Raw genomic sequence first — 9867 nt, 5'->3', positions numbered from 1 at the left:
GATCTTTTTATTATAAAATGTATAAAGTCAATAATATAGATATATAGATAAAAGTTTTGAAATACAAAAAATATGACTTAGTTTTATATAAATCAAAGTATTACGAATAAGAACGTGGTTGATATTTAATTTCTAGTTGTTTCACTAGTGGACACCCTAAAATATTGGTGCTGATCAATACCTTAACTGCTATTATATTAGACGACTAAATTGAAAGGGACATGCTACTACTCTCGTGAAACCGTGATGATCACGCAGTTATCTTCTATGTCATCTTGAAATATTCTACCCTCTCCTACATATTAATATTGCAGTTGAATATGCCCATGTCTCTTGTAATCGTCTATAGAGCATTTTATGGCCCCTCTATAAGTTACGGCCAACTCTATTATATTGCAAATTGCTTGGAGACACATAGAAGAACGTAAGTGCGAGACAATATCAAGTTTCCTCGGATTGCTCCATTACTGAATCATATGGCAGAAATTGGATTTAAAAGATGGAGGATCATAACGGTGACTGTGATTAGCCTGGTGACAGCTTCGATGCTTGCTTCAGCCGACAGAACTCTACTGAAAGAAGATTTGGCAGCATCAGCAGCAGTGAATGTCGATGGCGATTTGCAAAATGGTTCTTTTGTGAAATTCGCAAGTTCTTTGTTTCAAACAAGTGGATCTGGTTATGAGCATGTTTGGCCTGTAAGTTCCTTCACTTGTCTAAGACTATATCACGAAGGGTACCTAATTATTGATTATAGCTTATATTGTGATTTAATCAACTACAAAACTTTGATGACGAAAACTGCATCCATTTGGACCCATCACTGTTTCGAACCAGTGCATGCAACTATATGCAGTTAACATGCGCAGGATAGACACATGAATGATCAATATGCTGCTTATATATTGTAAAAAAGATATATATATATATATATATATATATATATATATATATATATATATATATATATATATATATATATATATATATATATATATATATATATATATATATATATATATTCACGAACAATCTTTAATTTGTTTCGTGTACAGGAAATGGAATTAGGGTGGAAAATTGTGCTTGGTAGTTTCATCGGTTTTTGTGGAGCAATATTTGGGAGTGCAGCAGGAGTCGGAGGTGGTGGTATATTCGTTCCTATGCTTACCCTGATTATTGGGTTTGATCCTAAATCTGCAACGGGCATTTCAAAATGTAAGAAACAATACATGCACACGCACCCATAAACACATGCACATGCTTACATACATAGATAGATACAAATACTATATATATATATATATATATATATATATATATATATATATATATATATATATATATATATATATATATATATATATATATATATATATATATATATATATATACTCGCACAAATATAATTATTAAACCTTTATATTTGCGATTTTATAGTTTCAAGGTGATTAATAACTGTATCGAGGTTATTTATTTATTTATTTATTTTTAACTCATTCATCTTGTTCTCTGCAACAAGTAAAGAATACTTTTCATTTAAAATTCCTACAGATAAAAATATAAAATGAAATATAACTTCTTTATACAAAAGCATAAAACAATGTTCATTTATGCAACTTATAGTTAAAATAGCAAAAATCTAGATTTCCATACCAAATAATCGATAACCAATTAATCGTATGACAGGTTTCTTCGCATCGTGTAAGCCGTCACCTTGTGTGTTTGTGGATTACCAATATGAGTTGCGTTTGCTTTAACACACAAGCTCCAATCCCTTCTTGTTTTCCATTACAGTATTTGGACAGTAGTTTATGGTTAAGTTAACAACTAGTCTATAATCTAATTTATTTTTTTAAGTTTTTTAGGTTGTTATGTATGACAATTAAAAAAAATAACTTATAAGCTAATTTTTTAAAAATCTATTTAGAATAACATTTCAATTTAATTTATTAAGCTTTTTAAAAAATCCCAATATACTCATTATTAATCACAAAAAAACTCAATCTTTTGCATGTTTTTTTAATGTAATTTTATATATTTTCAGCTAGCTTATCAATAATTTTAACAAACTTTATTATTTTTATCAACTAAGTGTTAACTTTTTAGCTAATCCATCAAACATAAACGAAGTACCAGATTCGACCTTAGCTTGTACGTTTGATAAATTCACCACGCTTTGTGGAGGATTTAATTCATTAAGTATTTTATAATACAAATATGTACAAAAATAAGGAAAAAACAATTACAATAAATACATTATAGTTTATGGGCTAAATAGTTTTCTTACGAGATTTATCCTTAATACCCCCTAAATGAGAATGATAGAGGAACAAAAACATAGTTTGGAGTAGAAGTGCTAACAAAGTGGTTTGGGAGGACTATTGGTGAACATGTTTGGCATTGAAGCTTGTGAGGAACGAGTATATAGTTTTCCGAAACAAACGAGTTCACGATAAATTATAGTCAATGTCAATGTGATTAGCTCACTTATGTGATGTAGGATTTTGGCCGATGAATTAACACTTTCATTATCACATAGAACTATAGGGCAATTTGGGGGTTGGACATGAAGCTTGTGGAGTATATAAGTGACCTAGACAATCTCAACAATAATATTGGACATAACATGATACTTTGATTCACAGTTGGAACGAGAGATAGTGAGTTGTTTCTTAGCACTCAAGGAAATAAGATTTCCCCAAGAAACATCAAATAACTATAAGTGGAACAAAGTGTCTTAAGAAACCAACATTCGAATAACTTAGTATATTCGAAGTTAGTGAATGATGAAATGAGAGATCAACTAAAATCATACCCTTTACATAATATCGAAGAATTCATTTTTATAGAAGGTGATCTACTGTTGGTGCATGCAAAAAAACGACTGGCTTGATTTATAATATAATATAAGTTATGGTGAGTGATGTTGAGGTATTGCAACATACCAACTAAAGAATAATAGGTGGTGGGATCTATAAGGGGTTTGTCAGTGGTCCATATAGGAGTGGAGATATGTTTATAATTTAGAAGGCTAGCCGAAACAAGAACATCATGAACATATTTTACTTAACTTAGAAAATCCCACCATTATATATGTGACTTTGAGGCCGAGAAAGTTAATGATCAGACTAAGATCCTTGATGGAAAATTCTTTGTTTAGACGAGAGATTAATCTGGCAATAGTATCTAGACGATCTACTCTAAGAATTATATCATCAACATAAACCCAAAGATATAAATTGCAAGAACCTTGTTGAAACACAAACAAGGATGAATCGAGTCGAGGAAGTTGTCGAGTCATTAAAACGAGACACGAGGTGTCTTCTTGGGGCCTTAGAATGTTGTCTTGAGATAGAGAACATGATGGGGGAAATTACAGATGAATAAAAATCGGTGGTTTCTCGATAAAAAATATTTTAGTATCATGCCCATTTAAGAAGACATTCTTGACATCTAAGTGATGAACTAGCCATTTATTTAACACAACAAGATGCATGCTTTGACAATCGGGCTAAAGCTGATAGAAAAGTTAAGATTTGGTATTTGGTAAAAGTTTTGAGCAAAAAGGCATGATTTAAGTTATCAATACAACCATCTGAGTGGTATATAGTCTAAAATACTCATTTAGAGCCAACTATGTTGGAGACAGTTGGTCGGGGAATAAGAATCCACATGTTATTTATATGGAAAGTTTAGAATTCTTAATCCCTACCAGAAAAGCATTTGGGATTTTGGCAGTACATTTAACGCTTTGGCTTTTTATTTGCAAATAGAGCAACATGAAGAGCATTATTCTGTAACTGAGATAAAATAGCCATACACCATAGTTTAATATACCTAAACGTGCGTGGTTCGTCATGTGATGTATTGATGTGTACTTATCAGTAGAGGGAATTGAAGTGTGTTAGATTTGTGATTGTGACAACATAACCACTTATGTTATTTAATGGTGAACTAATCCTACGTTCGATCAGCACAAATAGAGAATGCACTAGCATAAATAATATTAAGCTAGGTGACAGATGCAATGAATTGTTGGAGGGAGCAGATGGGTTGGTGGTGGATTGGGCCTAGAAAGGCGCCTAAGATGAAACATAAAGAAAAGGAGAAAAGGCTAAGGTGGCTAGGTCAGTAGTTGGTGTTTTTTTAAGTGAACAGAAACACTAATCCATGTATGATTTGATAAAGACATCCACACTTGTAGAGGATATTTCATTGAGTAGTTACAATACAAATATGTAGAAAAAAATAAGGAAAAGATAATTTCAATAAATATAGAATAAATAGTTTTCTTAGAAGATATATACTTAATATGAACCCTATCTATTTGCATTTTATTTATGTTTCCTACCACCCTTCTTCCCTCCCTGTAAACTCATTTCTATACATGAAAAAGTACTACTAAAGAAACAAGAAGAGTTAATTATATCTTTTTGTTTCTTTACTCTAGGTATGATCATGGGTGCATCCACCATGACTGTTTTCTACAATCTTAAGCTAAGGCATCCAACACTCGATATGCCCATCATTGACTATGACTTGGCACTTCTTATCCAACCAATGTTAATGCTAGGGATTAGTATTGGAGTTTCCCTCAACGTTATTTTTGCCGATTGGATGGTCACAGTCTTACTAATTATTATTTTTACAGGTATTTGTTTTGCATCATTTTAGTTCTCCATATATGGTTATTGATCAAATGAGATATCATGTGTATGTGTATATATATATATATATATATATATATATATATATATATATATATATATATATATATATATATATACTTAAATCTACAGTCACGTCGACTAAGGCCTTTTGCAAAGGTGTTGCTACATGGAAAAAGGAAACCATTACGAAAAAGGTAATATTTATTGTTTTATAGTAGTTTTATACTTCACAGGAAGAAAAACATGTGCCTTGATGTAAATTGATATTTAAGTGATAAGAAACAACATGTTTTTTTGCTAGGAAATCTAATTTGGTGTTAACAAGTCATCATCAAAATGAGAAATTACTTGTTTCAACTACAAACAAACATAAAATGAGACACTAATGTCATGTGATGATTCTTGAACTCATGATAATTTCCCTTACATATGTTTAGTGTGCTTATTTTAAAAATGGTCTTTTACCATTTCAGGAGGCTGCAAAGTGCTTGGAGTCCAATGGTGTGTCGTTAAAGCTATTTCACGTTGTCTAAATTAAAAAATTAGTTATTTATTAAAATTTCTTTCATGATTTCTTAACAAAAGTATGAACAATTACAATGTCAGGCTATAGTGTAGAGGTGGATTACAAGCTTTTACCTAGTGGTCCTAACAATGGTAGTGAAACCAAAGCTGAAGAATCATTAAAACAAGAGGTGAGAGTTTTAAGCCCGATAAATGTCTTAAGTTTCGATCTATTTGAATAACATTGTCACGGTTTTAAATCTATCAAGTGGTTATTGGGTATTGGGCTAGTTTATAACATTATATTGAGCTTCCTAGGTTGATCTTATGAAGAATGTGTGTTGGAAGGAATTTGGTCTTCTTGTTTTTGTTTGGATCGCATTCCTTGGACTGCAAATTTTTAAGGTTCTTTATCATATATGATTATTATATTACATTTTCCTCAAGAAGGTTTTCAATAAATTTTGGTCTTATGTGATCTATTCACTTAAAATTGGTGTGTTTTTGTGAAACAGACTTATACAACCACTTGTTCAATATGGTATTGGGTGTTGAACTTGTTACAGGTATCTTCAAGATTCTGAAAACTTTTTTCACATAATTAGTGTAATGTCAGGAAATCCATATCCACATAACTATGTTATTCCTTTCCCACCTAGGTTCCTGTTTCTTTTGGGGTATCAGGGTACGAGGCTGTTAGCTTATATAAGGGCTCTAGAAAGATATCATCTAAGGGAGATTCAAACAGCAAACTTCGCGTTGGTCAATTGATCATATATTGTTTTTGTGGAATTTTAGCCGGTATGGTTGGGGGCCTACTTGGTTTAGGTGGAGGATTGATTATGGGTCCGCTCTTTTTGGAGCTCGGAATACCTCCCCAGGTGTCGTTTGTTCTTATTTAATATGATTTTTTTAGTAACCATAACCATCAAACAAAACAGTTTCCAAAAAATTACCACTCAAAGTGCTTGATCATCATTGTATAGGTTTCAAGTGCCACTGCAACATTCGCAATGATGTTCTCATCATCCATGTCTTCTGTGGAATATTATCTTCTCAAGCGCTTTCCCGTTCCTTATGGTAAGTGCATTCTCAATATCATCAAATCATGTAAGCTTACAACCATTTAGAATCATTTGATGAATATTGAATGAGTGTGAAGAAATATTTCATATTTTTCTATAATCTTCAGGGAGTAGAACTGAAAAAGCTACTACCATTGGTTAACATGGATTTAGTTAATAATAAGAATATATTTGGGCCGATCATGTGCATTCGATTTTTTAACAACAAGGCGATAATTCAATACGATACTAGCAAGTTGATAGAAAAAAAATGGTTACAAACATGAAGACATCGGGTTATCAACCCAACCCTTCTACTCAAGACACAATTCGTTATTACCTCGATCTATAAATAAGATACTAACTTTCTATTTTTTGTTATTTACTAGTTTGCTAATTTTTGCATACGTACTTCACAGCTTTTTACTTCGTTGTTGTGGTGACAATTGCTGCTTCTGCCGGGCAACATTTTGTGAGAAGGTTGATTATTTTCCTGGGACGAACATCTCTAATCATATTCATCCTCGCATCCATCATATTTATTAGTGCAATCTCGTTAGGTAAGTTTGTTGGTTCCCTTTTTAATTTAAGAGACATGATAACTAGCAATGTAACAAATATTTACATGTTAATTGAACCATAATCACATCTTTTAAATTTTAATGACATACAAAAACGTCCTCCAAGAGATAATGTTAAATCTATGTTTTTTCTTCATAAACAATGGAAAAATGAATTTAGAAGATTATACACTATTTTCGAAATATTTAATGTGGCCCGACTTATTTTAGTCATTTTTTAAAAATTTCCTTATATTTTTTAATAGAATTAATATATAAGTACAAAACATCATATATCATTTTTAACACATCTCTTCTCCTCTAACCTATGTATTTGTATAACAGGTGGAGTTGGAATTTCAAACATGATAAATGATATTCATCGACATGAATACATGGGATTTGAGAACATGTGCAAGATTGAGGTTTGAGATGATTTTTATATAAAAAATTACATGAATACATAGAATTTGAGAGCAAGTTCAAGTTGATGTTTGAGATTTATTTTGTTATGCAAAATTTATATTGAATTATAATGGCAACCTAATTAATATGCTCTAGAATTTAAGAGCATGTGTTTGACATCACACCTAATTTTAATTTCTCTTTATCTTCATTTTTGTATGATTATGTATTATAATTGAATATTCTTACAACAATGAGAATTTGTTTCCCTTCTTTTGCGTCTTATTTAAAAAATTATTAAAATTTTCTCCACTCGCCTGATGTAGAAATATAGTTTAGCAAAAGTTTTTGTTGTTAAATGGAAAACATAATAAGTATAAATAGGCTAACTAAATTTAATTACATGGAGGAAGATACTGTCCTCAAAGAGTTAGATGTCCACAAAAACCAATCAATATAACAGTTACACATGTTTTAGATTCATAAGTGAGAAAGAACCTTGACCATATCAATATTAGCGTCACTTCAAGAACAATTAGTTTAGAACATAAATGTGTGTTTTGTATTGTATATAGCCCACAAAGTAGTAAGAAATATTACATTTTATAGGTTTTGATATATATATATATATATATATATATATATATATATATATATATATATATATATATATATATATATATATAATAGAGAGTTTTTCATAAAAACAGGCAATAGAAGCTTTAAATATTTCTTATAAATTTCGAGTATATAACAAAGCCAAACCATCAAGGAAAATTTTAAAGAGCTTAGAATGATATTAGAACAACCATAGGTTGTTTTAGAATGAAAACCTTTGAAGCCTTTGGAACCTCTTGGATTTGGGGTGTTGAAGTAGATGACAAGAACAAGAAGCTTGATATTCTCTATATGTAATCCACCAACAATCTAAGGTGCCAAAATGCTAGTTTTCTTCTTGTATGACTCTGTTCTTTAAGCCTTAAGTTCTTAAACAATTAAACACTAAAGGAAGATACAAAGTGAAGCACCAAAAGCCAAGTAACAATTTCAAAAGAGAGAGAGCTCCAATCTCTTTACTACCTATGGTTTTGTTCAAGAAAAAAGGGAAGAAAAGAGGCTAAAAGACTAGCTAGTTTTTCAAGCAAATAGTCTCATTTTATATCCCATGCAAGGTAAAACCTTTTGATTATAATACTCTAAAGTATTATAAAACATAAATGTAAGGTAGACAAAGCATGGTAGCAAGTCATGGAGGTTGACAAGCAACTTGCATGTCTCCTACAAACTTTTGGCCATCCAGGTCAAAAAAAGAAGATAAAATTTCATGACTAGTTATTTTAGCCAAAGGTAAATTAACTATCTAACCATGGTTAACCAAAGTTTCCAAAACTTTGTACATGAATTTTTATATCATATTATATGATATAAAGACTAGTTTGTTGTTTCTTTTGTTATTTTTTTTCATAAAATAATAACTTTCCTCTAATTAAATACAAAAGTTTGATTTATTTATCAATAACAAGTTACTTAATAAATATTCAATAAGTACCAACTTGATTAAGGTGTGACCCTATACGATCATATGTCATTAGCAATATCACTCAATAATGATTCTAGGGGATATTGATCCAACAACATTGTCTAGAAGGAACAAAAAGTAGTGAAATTGGACATGGTAAGGAACAAGCTATGGTCTAGAGGAAGATTTAGATTAAGATCAAACAAACTACACCAACAACTTGCAAGAAATAGGTCAAGAGAGAAAAATGTGATAATCTGACTCGATGTATTTGTTATAAAATGTGAATGCTAGAAAACCACCCATAACACTAACGATTAATATGAAAAAACATGGAACGTAAGAAACTAACACAAAGAATAATGTAACACCACAATATAAAATGGCAACCCACAATCGGAAAAAATAACTACGCAATGACACTTATTAAAATGTTATACGGATAAATTTTCAAGGAAAGATGAGAGAAAGAAGATGTAGGGATGAATAACATTTGACATCGAAATGGATTTATATAATAGACTTACAAAGAGTCCTTAACAAATTCTAAAACCCATAACAAATAGAATACCTTCATAATAGATGGTTAACTTAAGATCCAAGAAAGGGTTTCAATGCATTTTCAACAAACTCCCCCTTGATATGAAACCAATGTTTAATAAAAATAACCTTCAAACTTCAAAAAAAATAAATTGAAAGCAAGTGATAAGGTCTCGGGATCCCAACACTCCCAACATTGAAAGCCTTTGAAAGTCACAAATAGAAAGGACAATAACCCGAAACTCCAAAAGAGTTACATCCAAAATGAGTTCTCGTTTATTGTGGATAATTCCTACAACTTTTTTCGCCTCTCTATTTAGAGTTATATCAACAATGTAAGCTTTGAAGAAGTAGTGGCCATTCATAGTGGTTTTTAGCTTTCGGGTTTCTAGTTTATATCATGGTGTTTGTATGATTTTTATATTGTGTTTCTCATTTATTTTAGAAATATATCCAACATATAATGTGCATATAGTAGAATGGAAGTTGATTTTCACAAGCACCGAGATTAAATTTAGTCGGTAAATAGTTATTTACGATCTTCCAAAGAAGAATGTTTAATTTAATCATAGCAAAAAAAGTTCTATCACATCTTGGCATTACTC

General features: G+C 30.8%; 1 protein-coding gene across 4 annotated transcripts; it reads left to right on the top strand.

The window, feature by feature from the left end:
• The first annotated feature begins 332 nt into the window (after nucleotides 1–332).
• LOC111885862 (sulfite exporter TauE/SafE family protein 3) lies at nucleotides 333–7472 on the top strand. 4 transcript variants are annotated; one of them, XM_052764195.1, is made up of 12 exons: nucleotides 336–698; nucleotides 1056–1215; nucleotides 4451–4651; nucleotides 4800–4864; nucleotides 5108–5171; nucleotides 5277–5365; nucleotides 5493–5579; nucleotides 5690–5740; nucleotides 5834–6055; nucleotides 6161–6254; nucleotides 6658–6798; nucleotides 7144–7472. In XM_052764195.1, the coding sequence occupies exons 1-12, from the start codon at nucleotides 477–479 to the stop codon at nucleotides 7227–7229; spliced, it is 1482 nt and encodes a 493-aa protein (XP_052620155.1). In that variant the 5' UTR covers nucleotides 336–476; the 3' UTR covers nucleotides 7230–7472. The 4 variants fall into 4 exon arrangements, with proteins under 4 accessions (XP_052620157.1, XP_052620158.1, XP_052620155.1 ...); XM_052764196.1 differs by having other exon boundaries at nucleotides 337–698; nucleotides 5144–5171; XM_052764197.1 differs by lacking the exon at nucleotides 4451–4651 and having other exon boundaries at nucleotides 333–698.
• The last annotated feature ends 2395 nt before the right edge of the window (nucleotides 7473–9867 follow it).

This window comes from Lactuca sativa, chromosome 5 (assembly GCF_002870075.4).
Source record: "Lactuca sativa cultivar Salinas chromosome 5, Lsat_Salinas_v11, whole genome shotgun sequence".
NCBI lineage: Eukaryota > Viridiplantae > Streptophyta > Magnoliopsida > Asterales > Asteraceae > Lactuca > Lactuca sativa.
Note: the sequence above shows the minus strand (reverse complement) of the source record. Positions and strands in the feature narration are given on the sequence as shown.

What these genes read in the sequence shown, in the direction of transcription:
- LOC111885862 (XM_052764195.1), top strand. Translation starts at nt 477, where the DNA reads ATGGCAGAAATTGGATTTAAAAGATGGAGGATCATAACGGTGACTGTG. An exon ending in ACTAATTATTATTTTTACAG is followed by an intron (nt 4,652 to 4,799) that starts GTATTTGTTTTG and finishes TTAAATCTACAG; the next exon opens with TCACGTCGACTAAGGCCTTT. An exon ending in TATTAGTGCAATCTCGTTAG is followed by an intron (nt 6,799 to 7,143) that starts GTAAGTTTGTTG and finishes TTTGTATAACAG; the next exon opens with GTGGAGTTGGAATTTCAAAC.